The sequence below is a fragment of the Sardina pilchardus genome, chromosome 8, assembly GCF_963854185.1.
Source record: "Sardina pilchardus chromosome 8, fSarPil1.1, whole genome shotgun sequence".
NCBI classification, from domain to species: Eukaryota; Metazoa; Chordata; class Actinopteri; order Clupeiformes; family Clupeidae; genus Sardina; species Sardina pilchardus.
This window is the reverse complement of record NC_085001.1, coordinates 18,057,255-18,081,278: the sequence shown is the minus strand read 5'-3', so window position 1 is coordinate 18,081,278 and position 24,024 is coordinate 18,057,255. Positions and strand designations below refer to the sequence as shown.

The 24,024-nt window shown below is 44.1% G+C and overlaps 1 protein-coding gene across 1 annotated transcript in view; it reads right to left on the bottom strand.

Annotated features, from left to right (window-relative positions):
- Nucleotides 1–3,692: 3,692 nt before the first annotated feature.
- cacna1ba (calcium channel, voltage-dependent, N type, alpha 1B subunit, a) overlaps nucleotides 3,693–24,024 on the bottom strand; it is a 94,680-nt gene continuing 74,348 nt past the window's right edge. The window contains exons 33-49 of the mRNA XM_062544029.1: nucleotides 23,249–23,254; nucleotides 22,613–22,729; nucleotides 22,379–22,444; nucleotides 21,648–21,739; nucleotides 19,665–19,815; nucleotides 18,763–18,890; nucleotides 17,128–17,224; nucleotides 15,120–15,225; nucleotides 13,908–14,015; nucleotides 13,336–13,463; nucleotides 13,067–13,209; nucleotides 12,562–12,688; nucleotides 12,261–12,371; nucleotides 10,753–10,791; nucleotides 9,411–9,627; nucleotides 7,213–7,439; nucleotides 3,693–5,880 (exon numbers count right to left, since the gene is read on the bottom strand). Of these exons, the coding sequence (XP_062400013.1) occupies nucleotides 5,224–5,880; nucleotides 7,213–7,439; nucleotides 9,411–9,627; nucleotides 10,753–10,791; nucleotides 12,261–12,371; nucleotides 12,562–12,688; nucleotides 13,067–13,209; nucleotides 13,336–13,463; nucleotides 13,908–14,015; nucleotides 15,120–15,225; nucleotides 17,128–17,224; nucleotides 18,763–18,890; nucleotides 19,665–19,815; nucleotides 21,648–21,739; nucleotides 22,379–22,444; nucleotides 22,613–22,729; nucleotides 23,249–23,254 (2,520 nt within the window). The 3' untranslated portion in view covers nucleotides 3,693–5,223. The remainder of the gene's footprint in view (nucleotides 5,881–7,212; nucleotides 7,440–9,410; nucleotides 9,628–10,752; nucleotides 10,792–12,260; nucleotides 12,372–12,561; nucleotides 12,689–13,066; nucleotides 13,210–13,335; nucleotides 13,464–13,907; nucleotides 14,016–15,119; nucleotides 15,226–17,127; nucleotides 17,225–18,762; nucleotides 18,891–19,664; nucleotides 19,816–21,647; nucleotides 21,740–22,378; nucleotides 22,445–22,612; nucleotides 22,730–23,248; nucleotides 23,255–24,024) is intronic.

Below are 24,024 nucleotides of genomic sequence, written 5' to 3'. Positions count from 1 at the left end.
ATAATACCTATCTGCTACTTATTTTCAGAGGTCCTGTTTGTCTGACTGCATGTGAACTGAGAATAGCCTACCCCGGCTTGCGCAGAACTGGAGTGTATCTATACACTAAAAAACACGTCTCGCATGTTGGATGCAGATGTTTACATGACTCAAGGTGGGAGAGGGAATTCACAATCTCATATCAGGTAAGGCATAGCCAAGTTATATAACTCTGAAATAGCATCTTTTAAAAAGACCCAGATCCCCTGGGTACACCAGTAATAAACCACTAAGCATCCACAATCCTGGAGTCCAGTTGGCAGTGGGCCTGTCTCTTTTGGGTCCAATCCCACAGGCTAGAACCCAGGGGATCCTATTGTAGGCCTAACATAGACACAAACACCAGCTCATTATCAGATTCTGTCACGGAAATCTGGACATTATTTATAAAACAGTCCAGAGGGTGTCATGCTTCAGCAAATCAGGTTTCACGAAGAGAACTGATAAGGTATGGGAAAGGGGGAAACTGCAAAACAATAACTATAGGGAGAGGTAAGGGTTAAGAGCAAACAATCAACACAGTTTAATCCAAATATTCTAAGAGCGCAGGAAAAAACACTTGTCCTCATCTGGTGTCATGTCCAAGGAATCCCACTGAAGATTTTTTTTTTTTTTTTTTTTCAGCTGCCTTCAGCTTGTGTAGGCTAGGATGCGCTCACACTGACCAAAAAAGAGACCTGATGCTTCAGAAGATGAAAAGATGATAAGAGGACACTCACAGCTCAGTACAAGAGCCACAATAGAAATTTAGTTTGAAAAAGAGTTTGAAAAAGCTATGAATCAGCTGTTCGTCCAAATCACAGTTTCAAAACCGCAACATACAGAGAGGAAACTATACTGACACAAAGCAGGATAGAAAATACGTCGCCAAGCCAATAGCAACTCCTTGAGGCCAGGATAGGCACTAACCTGATGCTAGATAATAACTGGTCTATGAACGAATTCAGACTAGAGGAACCATCACAGACTCAGTTATAGCTACTACAAATATGTCGAACCACTCAGTTAAACAAAGAATAGCCTATTTAACGATGAACAGTTTATTCAGGGCCAAAGGTTTAGTCCACCACACTGAATCAGCTAAAAGTAATAGACTGTAATTTTATGCATTTGACCCCACGTGCCGGGTTTGCATTGAGCATCCATGTCAGTGGTAAAAGGATAACTGCATTGCCAGTGCAATCCGGAAAGGCTGCCTCTCGCAGAGAATACAAATATAGAAAAATAAATAAAACTCTTACCTGTATAATGTCCTGAACCTACTTCAGACGTATCCACGTGTAGTACTGCGTAAGTGGAACGAAGAGTGGCCATGATAAAGTATATTTGAAGTAACCACATGTTGCTAATTTATGTTGAGTTGATCTTTACAGGAGCTTACAGTAGGTCCCTAACTAACTCAATTTTGTCTCAAGTTCGGCGCCCTAACCCACCCACCCATGCATGAACAACACACTCACTGTAACCCTTTGTCACAATATGCGGTCATTAGACTTTTATGAGTAAATATAGATTTTAAAGACGAAGTTTATAAAATGATCACAAAGCAGGCTAATCCATCACCAGACCCTGGCCTCAGCTGTCTTGACTCTTCTGATTCAACCCAACTTCATCACAAGCAAGTGTATCCAGATCCCCGCCCACATTTAGCAGTGCAGACCAATAAAATAACGAGTGAAATCCCCAAAGGGTCAGCTACACTTCTTACTGGTGTTAGGCTTGCCAAGTGGTCTTAAGTGTTAGTGGGCCTACCAAGGCTTATTCTTGGGGGGGGGGATGCTTTATTATCTAGTGATACCTACTGGGTTAATTTACTACTGATTCACTTCTAAAACACATACAAAATATCTATCTATATCTATCTAAAGTATCTATCTATCTATCTATCTATCTATCTATCTATCTATCTATCTAAAATGTCTATGTCAATAACACAGTCACCCAACGTTATTGTGTTTATTTATTTATTTTTAGTTATTTTCAATTTCAAGGACTTTGCTTCATACAAAATGTTTAGGTAGAAACAACAGCAGAATTTAAAGTCTGGCCATTGAACATAAATCAGGCAACAAACGATCAGTTGCAGAACCCAAAGGTATGTTCCAACTTTGTTACATGGAAGGAACTGACCACATTTTTTTTCAATACTGTATTTTTTTTTCAATATATCGATATAAAGTTTTTATTTTTTTCAACAAACCCCATAATTTATATCAAAGGTAATTTAAAAATAAACAAAATAATACACTGTATCAAAATGTACGAAGATAAACAATGTGTATGTAAACGTGCACATACATTTTTTTCAGACCATGCAAACATTAGTTTTTTTTTCTTTTTCAAGAGGAAACGCCACATTTAACTGGAAGAAGTGTGCAGAGAGAACTGGTGAGATTTCAGATTTGGTCAACTTAGAGAGGGGGTGCAGAATGCAGATGTGTATGTTCAGCCTATGTGAAGGGATGTAGGCCCACATGGGAATGTATTTGTGACATTAAAAAGACTAGTTTGAGGAAAAGGCATATAAAAACAAATTAATTAGAGTGGACCAGCTCTGAAGACATTTCATAGGGAATCTATGTAATGCTGAATGTAAAGAATATGCTCTACACTTCAAATCAGTCATACTAAATCTGAGGATGTCAGCTGACATTTTATGCACATTCTTTTAGCCAAGTACCCCTTGGTTACTGATCAGTCAGGCCACATACAAAAATAACCTGCACTGTTTTTGTCTCTTTTAAACACCTGTTTTCCTTCGACAAAATGGGTAAACCTGATGCATGCAAATATATAAACTTGCTGTTTGACTCATTTTTTAAACATATTCTAAGGATCTGCCTTTTAAGTCATTGTGCCGTTATACATTTTTTAAAATATATTTTTTTCATCATTTTACAGTTTTTTTTATTTTATAGAAAACATTTGGTCACAATCATGCTGAAGCCTGGATCTGGATAGCCCAGCAGGTAAAGCTACAGAATGGATGAAGTATTTTTTTCAAAGTGTCTTCTTGTTGCATAGCCCTACTTGAACAAGATTCTACAACAACCCTGGAAACATACAGAACCAATGATGCGTTTGTGGTCAAGGAAATCACCTGACCCCAGATCCCCCCCTCCCTCTCCCCCCGTGTCTCCAACATGCTGTGGCTTGCAAACGAGCAGGTGACATCTGGCTTACTGGTTCAGGTACATTTACCTGATCCAGGTGAGTGGGATCAAGTCAATGCAGTGATATACGGGTGGTGACAGGTCAAGCATAATAATTAGCAATGGTCATAATAACACTGTGTTCACCAGCCAATTGTTATACGGTTCAGCCACCCTCTGCAAAACATTCAGAACTACCAGAGTAGAAATTCAGCATTGAGCTCTGATCACTGCTATACATCACCAGTGAGTAGGTAAAATGGCCGATTGATCATCTTTCCGTACAGGTGTTTTTCAAAGCGAGTGAAAAAGTGTGTGTGTGTGTGTGTGTGTGTGTGTGTGTGTGTGTGTGTGTGTGTGTGTGTGTGTGTGTGTGTGTGTGTGTTGGAGAGCAGGGGGGTGGGAATACCACAGAGGGATCCACTGTACTGTTGCCAGGTCCTTGACTTCTCACATACTTTCATCATGGGTCTGTATCTCTGTCTTACAGCATTGCACAGTCTTTTCTCTTCTTACCCCTGCAAAAGTCCATGCTCTGTCTTGTGTTCTGCTAACATAACATAGAAATTGAAGGCAATAGCTAGCAATGCTTCCTCATAGAGTCCTGACTTACTAGAAAAGAAGAAAGGTACACTTTCACTATGTGTTCACAACCTCTTTCGACCAAGTTCAAGATTTAAACATGCAAAGTGTGTAACTCTGGCTATGTAGTCCCATGTGGACTAATATAGAACAACTGCAGGATTATCAGATCTGAACTACACATATCCCCCCGATTCAGCTGGACTAAAAGTTAGAAAAAAAATCACCCCAAAAAACCAATCATTCTGTCATTTCCATTCGAAAACATTCCCCATTCCCAAACATACAGTGCCATTTATGCAGCCAAATAAGGCCTTCTGCTACATCAACTTGTACTTCTATTTTTGCCTTGTCCTGCTCCCTCAATCAAGTGTTGATGCACTATAAAAAGTTTGAAGTTGCATCATTACTACAATATATTTAAAAGGTTAGGCACTTTGTAATAATATCTGAAGCAGTCTTTAAGAAAAATTTGACCTGACAAATGGTGAACTGTAAGCAATTTAGATAAAACACATTTTTTTACAATATACAAAAAGCACAATGAATAGGTAAAATATGCACAACAGTATGTTAGAAAAAAGGAAACACAATTTATAATCCATTTCTCTCTCTCTCTCTCCATTTTCACACATTTGTGCAAGGAATGGTCAACAGCAGCAAAAAAAACAAACAAGCAAAAACAAACAAAAACAATCCTCCTCCCTTTCCATTAAAAAATAAACCTGGTTGTGTTGTAACATATGTGTGTCTGCCATACAGAATGTAACGTCCACACAGGCATGGTCAAATCTTAGAGAAGTTGAGTACAGAACACAGCTGTTGTGCATTTTCTCCGTGGGACTCAAAAGCCTAAACGTTCGTCTCCTCGCAACTCGTAGCAGTGATTTTTTTTTTTGTCACCCTGTCTAATGGTCCACACTGAAAACACTACTGTTCGCAGGTCAGTGGATGTAACACTTCTTGAAATGGCAGAACTGAGCACTGAAGTGCCTGTACTGTTCTGCCCACTCTTCAGGAGAGAGGCCTCCACAGTGCCACCTCTCACACGAAGGCAAGAACGAGGAGGAGAGACCATTGTGTTACAACACAACCTACAAGTTCCACCATTTTCTCGTGACATAAACCTTTCCAAGGCCTATTGTTCATGTGCTAGACTGTATGTTTGTTTCAAACAAAACATTAAAATCATTTTCAGGTCAACTCAAGTCATCACAAATAATTGACTTTTTTCAGGTCATGTTTACATATTACTGCTTTGGTGGCCTTTGTCTGAATCCCCTCAGCAGACTCAGCTGAAAGCAGATGCATACACACACATACACACAACAACAACAACAACAACAAATAACAACAGTGTAAACTACTACCCCTTTGAGCAAGATGATAAAACTCATCGAATTTCCTCAACAAATACCTCTGCAACACTCCGCTATGTGGTAAAGCCATGCTAGCACCATTCGTCCTCCCCTGCCTCCAGGTAGTACCGGGGCACCCTGCCCTCAGGGATCTGGCCGCCACCGGGGACGCCCATGTTCAAATGGTACCCATTGGGCACCCCGCGGAACAGCTGGGGCGGCAGTGGGGGGAGGAGGGGCCCCGTGTGGTGGGCCCCGGGGGACCGGGGCAGCGGAGGGGGGTGTCCCACCACGGCGATGGCGCGCGTGCCCGACGCCAACTCCTGGAAAGCGGCCACCTCGTCCCGGAAGCTGCAGGGCGGCGGCTGCTGCTGCTGCTGAGGAGGAGGAGGAAGAGGAGGAAGAGGAGGAAGTGCTGCTGCTGCTGCCGGTGCCGCCGCGCCGTACAGCTCGGCCGGGTACAGGAACGGCTCCGAGCTGATGCGCACAAAGGGGGTGGACGACGGCGAGTCGCGGCCGCTGTGCAGGAGGGCGTTGTGCTCGGACTGCCCGCGGCTCAGCCGGCAGGGGCTGGCGGACGCCCCGGCCTGAGCGCCCACCACAAAGAACACGGGGGAGGAGTTGGCAGTCCTGTAGGCCACGCCGGGACGGGGGGTCAGGGGAGTCTGGGGCAGCTGCCTGCGGCCGCGACTGGGGGTGCTAGCCCCCGAGGTGGACATCACCGGGCTCCCCTTAACCCAACCACTGCCCTAGATGAAAAGTGAAGAAGCAAATCAAAACAATACAAAAACAATGGCGGTAACACGCCGGAAGGGAGAGAACAGAAAGGGATGCGGGGAAACAGGTCCACCCAACGGACAGGCACAGGAAAGGATAGGAGAGTGCAGTGGACAGTGGACAGTGGACAGGAAAAATGGACAACATGGAAATACATGAAGATTGAGAGTGTGACAAAGTAAAAAGTATGAATGGTTAGTGACAGAGAAGACAATACGGATAGACCAGCATCGATACGATGTTGGAGAACGATGGTAGGATAGACACAAAAATATGTGCACAGATAAATGGTGAAGAAAGAGCAGAAAAGAGGAAAGAGGAAAAGCCATGAGAGGTTGCACTAGAAGGCTGGAAGAAAAAGGAGTTGAATTTCAAGAGAGACAGAATAAACTGTGTTAGTCAAACTTAAACACAAGAAGAGCACAGAATACCAAAACAGAGAAGAGAACAGAATAAAAAAGACTTCTGAATACTTTTTCGTATAATTTTCTTTCCATTCATATCAAACCCAGACAACTGATATTCTATAGTAGAAAAGTAGAACGTCTAGGCACATTCTTGATGCTGTATTAATACCACTCTGAAGACCCCTCCCATAGAGACTAAAGTCAAACTATGTGATTGGACCTCTGGGAACAGTAAGTCTTGGCTTTCGCCCTCAGTGGAATCTCACTTTCTTTTACTGTACTCAAAAGCTTTAACCCTTCACGCTCTTCACACTGTCAAGGCAGACAAATCAGTGTGATCATTTTCAGTCCTGTAGTTTGGGTTCAGATGTTGGAGTCTCATGTCTGATTGTCAAAAGCTGCTGATTGTGGGGTTGTAGAATATGAGGTTCCACTACAGTATGTGAGGAAGAGTGCTCAGCTGACATAGCATGTGAATAGAGTGAGAACCAGGTGTACAGTATGTACTACAGTATGTCAGTTCTGAAGCTGATGATAAACTCTAAAAGCCTAATAAAGATTCGGAGGAGACTTGCTCTCAGTGTAGTGCAACTTACCTCATTAAGTCATTCAGACTGGTATGGTCGATACATAAATAGTGAGTAAATGCTAAGAAAGGTTCTTAAAATCGGTAATACAATTAATGATTAACTACGGCAATGCCTGTCGCCTAAAATATTCTATACCTACTAGTTGGCATGTACAGTATATGGGTGTTTTTTTTGTACAGGTATACTGTAGGTGGCAACATGTATCATTTTCTGGAATCTAATGTACAGTAATCGAAGGTCAAAAGCAGGGTGCGCCACACTCATGTTGGAGCCTATGTCAGCTGGGCGGATGGCCGCCCTGTCCCACCTGCTTGTTGAGGCCGGGCTCATGGGCCTCGTTGGGGGAGGTGGCACAGCTGGCAGTGGTGGACTTGGTGGTGGCGGTGGCGGCGGCGGCGCAGTGCTCCCTGCTGCTGTAGCGGTCGCAGGAGTAGTAGCGCTGCTTGTCGCCGGAGGACGAATGGTGCTTCCTCTCGTGCGAGCGGCCCCGGTCGTGCGTCCGCTCGCGGGTCGAGGGGTCCCCTGGAGGCTCGCCTGTGGTGCCGGAGTTGCCATGTCAGAGATGGACGGCAAGAGATGGTTACACAATTTGAACTATGAATATAGGGTGACACTTTACTTGAAGGTACTGTATCTACATAAGAGTGACATGACACAGCCATGAACACATGACACAGCCACATGACACGGTCAAGACATATGAGCCCTAATCCTAAATCTAACCCTAACTTGTCATGACAAAAAACGAATGACGCTTAATGACACAAGCGTTATGTCATAAATGTTTATGACTTGTTGATAATGTTTATGACACATTCATGACAGTGTCATGTAACTCTTATGTAGATACCTTCGAGTAAAGTGTAACCAAATAAAAGCACAAATCACTGAGGGCAGACAGAGGTCAGACAAGGTTAATGTGGCCACATCCTGGAATAGCTGAACCCTAATGTAATCCTTAGTGACCTGAGGACTGCAAATACTAGGTTTCCGTGCCTTTGTCCCACCCAGCCATACAGTAGAGAAGAAAGTTACAAAAGAACAAGTTTTCAGTGACATCCAAAAGCCACATAGTATGGAATGATCTGACAAACTAAAATTCATTGCAGACGAGACATCTCATTTGTAAATGCACCCATATCAGCAAAACTCGCAGATGAACACATTCAGACCGCTATAACAGCATCCCAAAACTCAAACATCCTTCGGTCCAGGCACATTTCCCTTTCGCCTATAGAGCAGTGCTTCCTTAAACACACACACTACAAAAGCACAGTCTTGTCATGTTTTTCCCCCCCCTCTCTTTCTCTCTTTTTGTTCTCGTGTGTGTGTGTTTGGACTTTTTCATGTGAACACTTCCCTCTCTCCCCTCATCACTGTCCTGCTGAGAGGCGCCCATAAATTAGCGGGTCATTGGGTCTGCGCGTCTGTCAGCCCCTTTTATCTGGGTAATAAAGGCCAGCTGGAGCGGACCGGCGCCTCGGCCGCGCCCCGAGAGCGCCGCGCGCTACACTGATCTCTCCCCCAGATGATGCCCGGCTACAGGCAGGGAGCGGTGGGGCCCCGCGCAGCTACCAGTGGGCTCTGAAAGGGCTCGACATCCTGCTCGTGCTTACTGCTGCCGCTGCTGCTGCTGCTGTTGCCATATTTCAGCGAGTTTGTTTGACCACCAACAGACAGTCAGATTGAAAGATTGTGGTGTGTAGAGATGGGTATTTATTATCGATGCTAGTGTTTAATCCAACTAATGCTGCTTATCATCCTGAGAAGGTAGATGTGGAGCTGGGTTTTTTTACCTTTTATTTTTGTTCATGAATTCTGATTTGATTCTGATTTGGGGCCCTGGTACTGCAGTGGCTAAGGAACTGGGCTAGCATGTAGTAGCCTGAAAGTTGTGAGAGTTGTGAGTTTATGTGACCAGATGTCCGAGACCCAAAACCGGGGACATAATCCAAAAAAGAGGAAAAAACTGGGACATTTTTAGTTTGACTATCAATCTGATTGAAATATACAAGTTTTATCTTCAAAAAACAGGGACATAGGTAGTTTTTCTGTATTTTCCCGGGGCCAGGCAACCAAAAACGGGGACTGTCCCCTGAAACCGGGGATGTCTGGTCATCCTATATTGTGAGTTCAATTCCTGGCTTCCACCGTTGTGCCCTTGGGCAAGGCACTTAACCCTGAGTTGCTTTGAGGACAATGGCCCTTGTAATATATTGACATAATAAGTCACTTTGAATTAGTCTGTTTAATTAATAAACTTGAATCCTGTCTAAATGACCTTAGGAATAACCCCACTTCCACCTAAACTGATCCCAAATGAATGTTCTTCAAAACATTTCAGTGACAGCTGAATCAGAGAAAATGTAGGTGTCGAATGTATGGATAGAAGAAGGATATGCTCCCCGTGTTGCAGTGTTTTGCAAGTGTCAATGTCAGGAACGACAACCGTGTTTTTGTTGGCAGTGTGTGAGGTGTTGTGATTTGTTCTAAGTAGCAACTAACCCAGATTATTGGGAGGCTGTCCACTGGGGGAGCGGTCCAGTGACCTCTGCTTCTTGTCGCGTTCCCTGCGGTGGTGGCAGCGGTGGTGGTGGTGATGGTGATGAGGCCGCTCCTGACCGGGCTTCTCCAGGGTGTAGTCTCGCAGGTTGACCTCCTGGGGGCGCTGTGGTGCAACGGTGGACGCCGAGCGCTTCATGGGACTGGAGTCAGGAATTGGCTGCAGAGTAATAACAAACAGTCAGACATTTTTTATTGAAACGATAATTTAGTAACAGGAAAGAAACCTTGGCCCGCAGACTTCTAATGCGCGTTTGTTATTCAGGATGTCCACTTCCCTGTACGGGTAGGACCTGGAGCGGTAATATACAGTACAGTGTGCTAATATATAGTGTTCTATTGCCTCTAAACCATTTATTTTCCAATCCTATCTGGCGGATGAGTCTGATGTTGAGCCCGTCTGCCCGGCACTGTCCCTGATGGCTTTGAAAGGTGTTGGCCAGCCAGGCAAAGGTTAAGGCGCTCAGCCAACGGCAGCTGACCTGTGGATCCCTAAACCACTCATTTCCAGCAGGCTGGCTCTCTGGGCCAGACGTTTAAAAGCATGCTTGGGCCATCAGCTGTCCTGGTAATGTGCTATTATATCTGCCGTACAGTGATGATAAAAAGGCTGGCTGTCATCCTTAAGCCTCCACTACCCCCCCCCCCCCTCCACACACACACACCGGCCAGCATACTGATTTACAGCTGAGCAGTAACAGGTACATTTACAGCCCTCGTGCACTGCATACAAATCTGTCCAGGACAAACAGAACAACAGTGTACTATGACAAATCACTATGTATATACAGTATGCTCTGTACATAAAAGGTAGATAGCATAAACAATGATACAATGCACTAGTTTAAAAACAACACAGCACAACAGAAAAACAATACATATTTTTTTAGTGATGCCTTGAAAATCTGTCCTGTGCTTACATATAGAATTCTACATACATATTAGCGCATCAGTCATTTGTGGCAGGACTGTAAAGCTAGTTTATATAGCCTCTAGCCCCTATGCTTAAGTGTAGATTTCAATTTAAATGTTTTTTAAATCTGATCATCTTCGTAAAGCATACCTGTTCATCATTTTTTTATGTACAGAATACCCTAAATTGAAACTGTTATCTGAAACTGTCCATGATTTAACACACTGATACAGTGTCATTATCTTACTCCAGTAAAACCTAAATCCTGCTATTGAATACCCACTGAACTGAACAGCATTCATCATGTACCCATCTCCACCTGCCTGTGAAACAAGTCTATGATATGACCAGAGGACATGACTGGGTACGTACAGCAAGCAGCGTCCCTGGAGAGTGTCTGGAGTGGCTCCTCTGTCAGGGTACAAGTTTGGAAACGAGGGCAAGGAAGACATACAGAGGAGATGAAACAGGGTGAGACACACAGAGACACATACAGTAAGCAATGTATGATCAAAACCTTAGGAGTGTTATTCACCTGAACGGGTTTATAGATGTATGCAACACTGGCCAAAATATGCACTGACTCGGTGAGGAGTGGGATAAATAGGTGGGCAAATTTCAATGATGTCAACAGTCGATTTTCTTTCTTTCTTTCTCTTTTTTTTTTTAATGAAGGACTCCATCGAGGGAACTTAAAAGCTAGGTTTGAGGCTCACCTTCTGTGTTTCAACACTTGGCAATATATCAGTGCAATGATAACCAGAAATCTTCAAGCTCTCTGTCTGGCCGCACACAATTCACTTTTTTTCGCTGTCAATGAGTTGGCTGTTTTTCGCCTGCCAAGGCCGAGACATCACGGGGGAAACATATCTCACCGCGTCGCTTTTGTTTTTGACCGAGCCAAAACGGCTGGGCCTGGACCAATGCCAACCACTGCAACTCAATGAGGGCAAAGTCAACCCATTAAATTCCCTCGAAAAGAAGGACTGCACATATATGAGATAGTGCTGAAACCACAGAAGGCTGTTATCATGGTTTAAAAGGACTTACAGGCCAGCACATATTCAGATAGAGCTCATTTGATAATGAAATTAAGAGCTTTTCCTCTCCGACTGACTGAATCAAATCTTACGCAAGCTTTCAAAATGCTGCTGACAGATTTTTTTGAATTACAGAGAGCCTGTGATTATAATCAAGGTATGAACATCCATGCAAGTCCCAGAGCTCAGTGGGACCGCTTAGTACCTCAGCACCTCTTGCTGATTTCAGATTTCTTTTTAATTATTAAAAATACTTCCCATTCTTGTTTGAAAGTTGTTTTTGGAAAATTCAATATGAGATATTTCCCATGCTTGCTCTGTGATGTGCTCTTCTAAGTCTGCATCTCCCAGGAGGACACACTATTAAGAGCACGAACGTGGACACTCAAGGACAGAGCATGGTCCCCCCAATCCCTCCCCATTTGTCCTGATCAGTGCACTCTGAGCCTTGAGGTAACACAATTAAGGCTCTTCCTGTTTCACACCTCCAGAGGAAAGAAGAGGAATCACCCTTCAAATGTGCAACTAACAGTCAGGAAGAGCAGCAGTCTTTTTTTTATATATACTGTATATATATATATATATATATATAGCAACTTGCCCTGGGTAAAGGACAGAAAGTGAAGCAATGCTGGCAATACCGTAGGTGTTCACAACACAGCCATGCAGGCATTTTTTTTTCAGGAAATGTTAGAAGGTCTTGTGAGGGAAAATTGAGGGAACAGACTTTCCGGAATATTAATCCGTGTTCCCATTCAACCATGGCGCTGTGAGGGGAATGTTCCAGTTGCTGGTGTGAAAGGGACTTCAGATGAGCTCTGAGTGAGCCCAGCAGTGTACCTGCATCTCGGCGCTGAGTTTTGGCATGGACACAGCCCTCCCCTGGCTCTCCAGACAAGACGAGGCTCCGCTGTTGCCACTGTGTTCCATCTTTCTCAACTCTACTGACTCCTACAGAGGAGGAACACACACACACACACACACACACACACACAGCCATTACTACTCCAACAGACTCATCAGAACAGCAATGCGTTTTTAAGGACATACTATATATTTTGAAATACACAGCTACACACATTGTACAGTGCCATAAAATGTCCCCACTGATAATTGTGTTCACATGATGGTACTAGTGTACCTGGGCAGTGGCTGGATCTGCAGTATCGTCTGACGGTCCCCTGTGGATGATTCGTTTAATCGGCCTCGGGACCTCTCGTGGCTTCTCTGAGGCCCATGAAGAGGACCCTCGAATGTTGCCATCTTGGCTTTGCCTGTGTGGAGTTGTGATGGGCGGGGAAAACTTGGTTAGATCTATAGCACCCGGAACCAGACAAAGTGTAGTGTTGTTTATCTGAAATATGATGATTGTGGTGATTGATTATGCTGAAGTGTGAAGGGTGAGCAAAAATAATTGCTAATAGCATGTTAAAGCACTTCCTAAGTGTCAGGGTTTTTTTCTTCACCTGGGTGTATTTGCTTTTTTTAGTTTGTTGTTTTAAGTTCCTTTCAGCAAGTGTCAAACAGGTGCTTCTCTGTATAGAATTGTACTATACAGAGTGGCCATTTGTCATAAGTGTACAGTGTGTGTACACACATTTAGTGTGGCTAGCTGAGTGGGCAGGTGTGGGGAGGGGCTCACTCACTGCGTGCGGCCGTTGTTGAGCGCCGTGGAGCTGGGCCTGGTGTGTGCCTGGGCGTCGGCGGGACAGTCCACGCTCTTCACATCCACGTCCTGCATGTGAGTGGGGGGCAGTATGGGTTTGACCAGTGCGCCGCCCACCTTGCTCTGTGTAGACAGAGAACACATTCAGACACGCCATGCATGTTGTGGGTGAGGGTGTGTGTGTGTGTGTGTGTGTGTGTGTGTGGGGGGGCTTGTCGGGGGGCGGGCAGAGCGCCTCACCGGATTGGCGGTGGTGCCACCAGAGGCGGCAGCGGCAGCCTGTTCCTTCTGCTGCTGCTGCCGCTGAGCCCGGGTCTGCTTGTAGTAGTCAAAGATCATTAAGGCGGCGTACACCTTCCCCACCGTCAGTTCGTTGGCTGAGGCGCGTAAGAATGAAAGAGAGTAAAGAAATTATAGTGGCAGTAGCAGTTTTAGTTTGATACCATATCCGCGTCTGTATAAACTTGAAAAAAAAAAAAAGATAAAAAAAGATTAGAGAATAAAATTACAGACCAAACAAACCACTTAGATTCTTTAAATCCACATTTGATAAAAAAAAATCCCAAACTTTATGTGGTGGCAATATCTAAAAGGGTAACCCGTGATAGAGGTAAGTGGGATCTTCACCACAAGGTGGCATCACCAACAAACAGTCAACTGATGTCATGTCACTCAGAAATCTATTATGAATCAACCACTGCTGTTCAAATAAATACATCAAATATATGAAACACTAAAATTAGCAGAAGATATGTCATTTAGCAATACACAAATGCCCATTTAACTACAGTGGTTTATACATGCATTACTTAAATGCATACGTTTGTGTGGAGTCACCAGCAGGTCCATGGTTTTCTGTGACAGGTTAGGCCATACTGTTGCCAGCTCCTTCTTCAGCTCGGCGTCACTTAGCCGCTGGGCGACCATACCTGAGAGAAACCGCAAGAGACCTCACTATATCAACACAGACACAGTCACAGCCTACCAAAATCGGTCATGCTTTCTCAAGCAACAATACAAAGTGTGACTATATCTCTCAAAACAACAATAAAAACTTTTCCTCTAGATTTCGGCAGTTACGATGCGGTGCAGACGAGGCATAGTAGGCTATAGCTCGGCGCCATGAGAGACATTGAGCAGCGGAGCCTGAGAAACACATACGGTGCCATCAGACACTCAGCGCGGAGGCACACACCCCACGACACAACACAAAACACACTAATGAGTCCAAATGGGATTCGAGGAAAAGCCCATTAAACAAACACACAACACTGCACTCAAATTACGGGAAAAGTGCTAACTGCAATAAAAATCCCTCTAATGTGCGACATCTTTATTTATTTATTTCATTGTTCTGCTCATTTGCTCTTGATTCTGACTAAATTGTGCCTCAGAACTAGTGGTGTGGGTATCTGAAATTGCAAAGCTCACAAAACACGGTTACATTCTCATTAAAAAAAAAATAAAAAAATAAAAAAAACAACACTCTTCTATTTTGTCTTGCACACACCCAGATGCATTCCTGAAAAAGCTTCCTCCCATAACAAATAAAACATGTCTAGCTGACAGTAGAGCAGACAGTAGCCCACTGCAAAAGTTTCTGTCAGTGCTGGTTGCATCACCTCCAACTAAAGAACAGGGGGACAGATTGTTCTGGGTGCTGTATTAATAATTAATGCACCCCCGTTCCTCACAAAGTAACACACATACATCCTCCTTTTTGTCACTTCTAGATCTTGGCCTCTGCAACCTGTCAGATCTGCTCACCACATTCGGCAACAATAAACCTACTATGACACCAGTGAGTAAACAGACACAGATGCCAATCTTGTCAGTCCTAGCCTACATACTAGACTATGATACATCAGGTAGGTATACAGTATCTATTTACACATATTCCCATTCCCATATTCCCACATACTTTGCCTACATGTTAATTGTGGTGTCCTTTTTATCAGTAATTAAAACAACACTTTTAAGACTAAAAAAAAATAATCTCATCGTAAAACAATGGCGAGTGGCGAAGGTCTCACCTGACGCCAGTTTGATCTCCAGGGCAGTGCGTATCAGTGCCATGAGGGTGGAGGTGAAGTGGACGGTGTTGTCGTCCGCTATGGGCATGTTCATCTTCACCAGACGCTGCAGGGGCCACGGAAGGGGAGCGAAACAGGTTTAGGACACTCGCACTTCAGCAGCCCAGTCGAGGCACTCGCATATACACCACTTCTCTTTGAGAGGAAACAGCCTGTGTGCTGCTAAGACTGACTGACTGACCTGCTTATGGTTACTTAATGGTTATCTATGGCTATTAAGATTATATCATTAGTATCACTAATTGTTATAAATAAAATGTTGCATGAACATTTTATTGTATGAAATTTGTATCTTATAACGTTTATTGTTATAATTAGTGGTAGTTGTATTAGCAGTAATGCAAGAGGAAGTAACAGCACTACTACCACTGGTAGTTGGAGACGTGAGACCCTACTGTAGTTTGTGCAGCACACAAAATGCTTCGTCTAAAAAGATAAGAAAAATAACAGAATATGTCAAACATTCACATTCACTGCTACAGGCTACCATCTGCAGCCAAGGGTGTGTTGGCGTGAGACTGACACTGATAGACAGAAGAGTGAGAGAGAAGCATGTGTACATGAAAGTGCTTCACAGGTCTTGGGAGCTCGACTCTGTGCTAACTTCACACAGATACACAGTGATAAGATAGTGGCTACTTTTTGTGCCAATGGTGGCCTTTTAATGTAAGCAGTAAGCATCAGTTATCTAGCGACTTTAGTGTTTGCTTAAAGAAAGTGATTATAGCGTGTGTGTTTTGTCCATGCCATAGTGCACAGCGTTACACTGTGTGACACTATCCTGGAAAGAGTTGAGCTCCCGGGAACAAACAGAGCATACATCAACTAGCAGTAGCAGTGCAAGAGTAAAAAACAGACCATTAGAATGGAACAGGAGGGAAAAAAAGAACTGAAGTACATTCACACACTTGTACAAAGAGAGGAAGAGGAAGGAAGAGGACAAAGAGAAATGTAGATAGTCTAAAAAGAGCATAGACATGGTAGAAAGACAAGGGATGTTAAGAAAGAGAGAGAAAGAGGGAGATAAAGAGAGAGAGAGAGAGAAAGAGAGAGAGGCACAGAGAGAAAGATAGACTCATAAGAGAAATACAAAAAGGACAAACTGCTGTCTGCAACTGTCGTGGCGTAAAAACAAAATACACACTGCTCCACAAAGAACTAAACACCCATCATATTGAAGGTACTGGGGAGTAGACTGAGCAAGATGGGCTAAGAAAAGGGTTAAGAAAAGAATGATACATAACGTACCAGGTTTTGAAAAAAAGACAAAACGGCATCAAGATGAAAAATGTATGTAGTATGGAGCAGTATCTACACACAAAATGTCCTCTCCAAAAATAGTTTCTAAACTAATTAAAAAAGTACAGTCTTTCCCCTGTGTAACTATAATTGAGTTAATTAAACATGTGAGTATGTGTGGATATTGCAAGAGACATGAGCAAGCATTCGCAACCAACCTAAGTATATTAGTAGTGTGCAATGTGCATGCTATCTCTAGCAGTGCATCATACATGATACAAAAACCCCTACACAATGCAGAGTGAGGGACAAAACATTTACATGGGAATGATGTTGAAAAACAAAATAAAACAGAAATGAGTTCTGATCTTCCTAAACTTTCTCCCCTATTGTTCTTTTGTTTAATTCTATAAGTACATCTTTCTTAGCTACCGGTAGTTTTCAGCGCAGACAGGTTCCTCAGACTAACGTTTTAAGCTAAAAGGGTAAGCTGTGAGGGTAGAGCGGAAGAGGAAAGGAAGGACAGGGAGGAGGGAGGACAGGGAGGAGGGAGGGTTAACTACACCAATTAAAAAAAGGGTTGGAGTGCTGGCAAAATAAGCAAAACCATGGAGCAAAGGGAACACTGCGGAGCACAGAGATTGGCTGAGGAGTAAGCCAATGGAAGGAGGGGATGAGCAGAGGGGATTGGCGAGGAGAGGAGGGCTACCTTGTAGGCGATTCTCGGTGGGCATTTCTTCCCCAAACCTAAGGGTGGGGACATGTGGAGCAGCATCTCATACATATCGCGGTACTTGATACGGCCGCTTCACAGAGCAGAGAACCAAAAACCCAAATAGAAGAGGGATGGGGGGGAGGGGGGTTAGAGACACATAGGAAATGACAGAAAGAAAGAAAAACAAAACAACAACAACAAATCAAGTGGGAAAACAAACAAACAAAAAACAGAAATCTTTTGTTATTGAGATTTCCAAGAGAAACATGGAGGTGGATGCCATCCTCGCCCCGGGGGGCTGGGCCGGGCACGGAGATGGATCCCAGGGGGGGCCAGAATGAGAGAGGCCCCAGAGAGGCCTGTGGTCCTGGGGGAGGAGTGGGGCCTGGGCCTGGGCAAGGAGAGGGAGTCATGGTAATGGTGGGAGTGAGTACAGTAAGTGAGTGAGTGGGTGAGTGAGCAAGTGAGTGAGTAAGTGAGTGAGTTGAGTGAGTGAGTGAGTGAGTGGGCTAGAGGTGGAGAATGACAGAGTGAATAATGGCTGCATTGTACTGGAAGATGTCTACTTCAGCATGCAGAGAGACATCGAGGGGATTCTCAACATGGTCCGTGGAAACAGAGGTTACGAAGCCAGCCTTCTGAACCGATTTCACTTCCCAGCTTTCACTTTTTCACCCCCTCTTTAGCCCTCTTTTACCTTCTCTACACTTTTTAAATACTTTTAAAATATACTTTTAAGATATTTTTGTAAACAACAATAAATCAAAATTCCAGATTCTAGTCTATACTTTTTGAATACACGGCGATACAAAGCTGTCACCAGCTAAAGAGCCTTAAGATAATCCCATCCACTGGCAAGAAGCAACATGGAGCTCAGCAAAAGTGGGCCTGAGTCTCGGAGTGTTATCATCGGTCAGAGAGAGTGGCTTTGAAATCTTTGTTTCCAGTCCCGCATCCGTAACCAAAGCCAGTCAGTCTGGTAGGGCAAGTGCTTGTGTGTAGGCGAGTCATAAAGTGCACAGCCATTCATTCGGGTCACTGGGCACTGCCACGCAGCGTCCGAGAGTGGACGAAGTCGCTGGGGTTTGCAAACCTTGTATGCTACCCTATTAGGGCAGTTCTTCCCTAAGCCAAGGGGAGGTGAGATAATTCGCAACAAATTGTACATATCCTTATAGGAAATCCGTCCGCTGCGGAAAAGAACAAGGAGATATAACACAAGCTTAAGGACAGGGGTAGCAGAACAGTGTGTAGTGAGTAGAGAGGGCCGACTTTGAACACTTACAGGCCCCCTTTTCTCAGATTCAAATTCCTCTTTGAAAAAATCAGCAGCCATGTTAGCTTTTAGCAAGAGAACTGTAGTCTATGTGTCTGTACCTCAAGGGGGCCTCACTATGCTACAACACACCCCTCACAACATCTCTCTTGCTGTAGGGAGAACAGTGTAAATCACTGAGCAAAACCTGTAGGCTACTTGCAGGGGGAACTCAGGCCCTAGCTCCCATTCCAACCAAGATGAATTCTCCTCTCGATGACAGTGTCCAGACTAAAAGTGGCATATTTGTCAAAGTGCATACGGTAAAAAGAGTACAATCCATCTTTCCCTGCGCTGTGGTGCCTGAAACATACCAGGCAGCCGGGTCGTACTCAGCCCAAACCCGAATGAACTCATCAAGGTGATGGGGCCCCAGGATGGAGGAATCTCTGGTGAGGTACTCAAAGTTATCCATGATGACTGCTACAAATAAATTCAGCATCTGCAACAGATCATCATAACAGCATATTCAAGTAAAAAATACAGTTGTGTTCAAGTTTGCGCAACACATGCTAATGTAGACTAAAAATAGGTATAAAAAATCATTTAAAAAAATATTTTAAAAAATGAGGAAAAGTCCAACCTTCAAGGACAATTGTCTGTGAAGAAATGATGTATCGTACATAAATAATGTTCTTCCTCAAATTACAAGAGCCATAAGTATACATACCCCTATGTTAAATTACCATAGGCAAGCAGATTTTTATTTTCAAAGGCCAGTTATTTCATGGATCCAGGACACTATGCATCCTGATAAAGTTCCCTTGGCCTTTGGAATTAAAATAGCCCCACATCATCACATACTGGGATGATGGCTTTATCGGGATGCATAGTATCCAAGATCCATGAAGTAATTGGCCTTTAAAAATAAAAATCTGCCTACCTCTTTACCTCATTTTTTTTTAATTAAAGCATTAAGATCAATTTCCAAAAGATTATTTTTTATACCTCTTTTTAGTCAACTTAGCATGTGTACTGTATGTAAACTTAAGACCACAACTGTAGGCTGTGTTTCGTGTATTACATCATAACACTCCAGTCTAGTTATGTAATAAAAATGTTTTGTGTGAAATATTGCCCAGGAGGGCTTTGGAAAAAACAAATCATTGACATGATCGTGTAAAGATTTTGAACCACATTCAAAGGGCCTTCCTCATACACAGATATCCTAAAGATCCTGACTGAATCCCGGCACTACGGCTTTCAGAGCACTGACCAAGAAAGAACAGAGAAAGATGAAGGACACGAAGTAGAAGTAGGCGAAGTCGCTGCCGCACTCCTTGCCGGACACACCCGACCTCACATCACAGGTGCGGTGACTCAGACAGGACAGCATGATTTCATGCCAGGCTTCTCCCGTGGCACTCCTGAGGGCAGTACAGAGACAACAAAAGATAAAAGAGAGAGAGAGATACAACAAGAGAGAGAGAGAGAGAGAGAGAAGACAAGGAGTGGGGGAGCAATTAGAGCATTGATAACTCACTGGTTACCCAAACTCAAACCCACACACACACAAACCCACACACACACAAACCCACACACACACACACACACACACACACACACACACACACACACACACACACACAAACACACACACACACACACAGACACACACACCAAATCACTCTAATTTTAATAACTGCAACTGATTTTGCCCTCTTGCAACCCAAGAAGATAAGGAGAGGTGCTCAGTGCAATTGCCTCCTAAGGAGACAGCTGAGAGAACCATTAAAATATGGAAATGAAATCCGCTCCTTCAGAGCTGGAGTGTGGTCCTCCAGGTGGCACTTTGAGAGCTAACGCTAGGACTAGCGCCGCTCTGCGCCTCCATCCGGAGCTCGCCTGGCACAGCGGCGCCGTAAACGGGCGCGTGTAAGCTTGTCAGAACAAAGACGGCACCGCGACGGGTTGAAAGGACCAAGCCGCGCACACAGCTCGAGCATGACTCCTCAGAGTTAGTCAGAATGCGTGTGTGTGTTTGAATTTCTCTGTGTGTGTGTTTGTGCATGTGAGAGAGAGAGAGAGAGAGAGAGAGAGAAGGAGAGTAAGAGCGATAGACATAGAAACAGCGCCGAGGATGTTCTGTGAGTAACGAATGGTACAGTAACTGGAGCAGAGAGTCTTGCAGCAGCGCCAATTAACGGCCCACCACCCAGGACCTCAGCCCGTGGGCAAGGCAGGATGGAACACTTATGGCAGTACGGAGCCCTGCAGCTGAGCAAATGAACAGCCCTCCACCCCCCTGACCGAACACCCACGCCCCTTTACTGAGAACCTTGCCAAGACTGCACTGGAGGAACAGAAGGGAGGCAATCAGCAAACTCTCGGGCCCTCGCACTTCCCCACCATTATCTCTCGATTAGCAACACACTGCTGACCAGATGAGGGGTGCCTGAGAGAGAGACCGCAGTGGAAAAATGATCTGTCCTGGGTGTAGGAAGGACTTCTAGCTCCTTTGGGGTACCATCCACAAGCACTGGTGTTTCTGAGTTCAAGTTCAGGCAGCAAGAGACAAAGCAGGGAACAGATATAGAAGCTAAAAATAAACTCATTTGTGCTAAAATGCTATTACTGCAGCTAGCATGGAAAAAATGAGTCTAATTACCAGAGCAACTGGGTTCCCTATTCCCTACCCTTTCCTAACGATTCATGACTTTGTTCAAATCAGAAGTTGATCTTAGTATATTAAAGCAGCATTAAGCGAGTTCTGGCGTGAGATAGCTACCTGAAAGGCATGCCAAGCCTTGAGAACACCATCCAAAGCCTTGTGCACAGAAGGAATTCATTGAAGCACACAGGCGGATATACTTTTTTTTTCATTAAAGAATCCACTCAGAGCCTTGCTGGCATGCTAACACGTGTCTTTTAGAGATAAAGTCAGCAGTGTCATGTGAAAGGTTTTCTGTCATTCTTGCACTGTTTTTCTACAAGGAACACAAAACTGTATAGTAGCTACACACAGCCTGACACGTGTCTATCTGTCCTTCACAAGGTGATACCAAAATGAGTTGCCTTGCCTAGCACACCAAAAAGAATGTCACAAATTGTTGCATAGTGTTGCTTTAAAGAGTCAGGATCAGACACAGGATGTGACTATAAGAGCTTTGTGAGGATGACAGTGCAGAAAAGTACCTTGCCACATAAAGGAATAACCAAAATTCAATTTAGATTTAAGTGAATTTCAGAGTGACCTTACCTGAAGAGGAGCATCAGAGCCTGCAGGAAGGTGCGAAAGTTGTTATGGTGATTGATAGCAGTGTCCTCATTGAGTTCAATGTTCCCAAAAACCTGCAATTAGAGAAGAAGCTCAACCAATGTGGAACAGATGAAAGCATAATTGCAATTAATGAGAAAAATTGAGTATGGAGTGGTCCACTGAATACAGTGTGGTCTATAGAACAGCTTCTAACCTATGGACACTGCTAACTTCTAAAGGAACTTTGGAAAAAATAATTAGCATTACCTTTAATATCATACTATCATACACCTTTAATACCGACAAACTCCAGATGTGGCATATAATATTTTCTTTAAAATGGATCATGTTTAAAAAAAAAATTGTTTTGAAGAAATGCTTCAAAGAAAAGTCAAACCAAATGCAGGAGCACCTAGGCAGTCTATGCACTTTAATGGAAGGCTTTATGGTAATGTGGTAGGCAAAGAGCTTTTCAATAAAAAAATACAACTGCATTCACAGCTACAGGCAACAACAATGGCACCTCTGGGATTGGCATGGCAATCCCTGCTGCCAAGCACTCTGCACACTTCAGGGCAGACTCTGAAAGCAGTCAACTGAAGCATCCACTGCATCCAACTTCTCAGAATTTTAACGTGACTTCCAATTCAGACCAAGTGTCTAGTGCACACAAGTAATAATGTGTGTTTCTTATAATCACGGCAGCAGTAGTTAGCCTTGCTAGCACAAACCTGCATTCCAATGATGGCATAGATGAAGAACAGCATGGCGATCAGAAGGCAAACATAAGGCAGCGCCTGTAGTCAATGAGAAAGGGAGGGGGGGGGGCAGGTTTAGCTTCAGGTATACAGCCTCTCTTCATGCTGCGCTTTATCACACAGGCACAGTGCTCTACCATGTCTAATTACTTATACACAGTCAATATTCATCAATTATGGAGCAGGCCAAGGGCCCCCTGGCAGCACCTTAAAGGACTGCACAAAGGTCCAGAGGAGGATGCGGATGGTGTAGCCCTGCCGGAGTAACTTAATGAGACGCGCCGCCCGGAAGAGTCTCAGGAAGCTCAGGTTCAACAGACGGTCCTGCGGACACACACACACACACACACACACACACACACACACACACACACACACACACGACCGATGACGAGATGCATACAGTACACATTTACACAAGGACAAAGCGACTGAGTACGTTGTTCATCATTCATTGTAGCGCACAGGCCTGACCAGCTTTGCCTGTGAACTGGCCTGATTTAACAAGAGAATTAGACAAGCTTTTTGGTTTATTTTCCTGGATGTCAGGTGTGCATTGCTGGAGTGTTGAATAAACGGAATGCATTCCTTACCCCCTGTTCTGCAGCCCATTTTTACTTTGTGCTACAATTTATCCTCTTATAGAGCTTCATTTAGCCTTGTTTGAGTTTTCTTTGTACGACGAAAAAGGATGTTTTTTGAGACGTTTTTGAACGCATGATGTCACCGTCAGTCATCGCGAATTGCAGGACCATTGCATACAAAGCTGTCTTACTCCCCATCAACCATCCACCAGCGGCAAAGAAGACAAAGAGTCAAGGGCACAAGGAGGAAAGAGCTTACCGTAGTCTACAAGGGCCGTGGTTTAGTCATGGCAAGCACCAGCCAAGAGTGAGTGCGGACATTGGACAGTGAAGCCACGCGTAAGAGAGGGACAAAGAGGGAAAACACAAACACACACACACAACCAAATACACAAAGACTTGTCAAAACAGGAGGAACAAGAGAAAGGCTCACATGTAAAAGAAGCCACAAGCACTAACAATACATCAAGAACACCCCTACACAGTCAGAAAGAGGAATGAATACCAATACACATAGCATACCTTGACAATCACATACTACAACGAGAAAAATGGATAGATAGATAGATTTAATACCAGCCATAGAGATAGATAGATGATACATAAAGTACAGTAGATAGATAGATAAATAGATAGATAGTAATAGCTTTAATACCAGCGTAGAGATAGATAGATAGATAGATAGATAGATAGATGTGGCCCCGTTAAAAAATAATAACTGTGACTTTCAGACTTTTTCAGAGTTTTAATCAATCTTCATCAGATGATGCTCCTTTACCCCCGCCACTACATCTGGTCTGGCTGCAGTTTAAGCTGCGCTGGCTGTGATCACCCCTCCCTCTGCGTGCACTGGAGAAGGCCCAACTCATCTCCAAAAGTGAGAGCCATTTATCCCGTCTGTGAGCCTGGCCTGCTCACCTGCCTTTGGCTGACGACTACCTGCACCCCTACCCTCCCACCCACCCACCCGCCTTCCTTCCTTCCTTCCTTCCTTCCCTCCCTCCCTCCCTCCTGCCCGCACACCTGCCTGCTCTT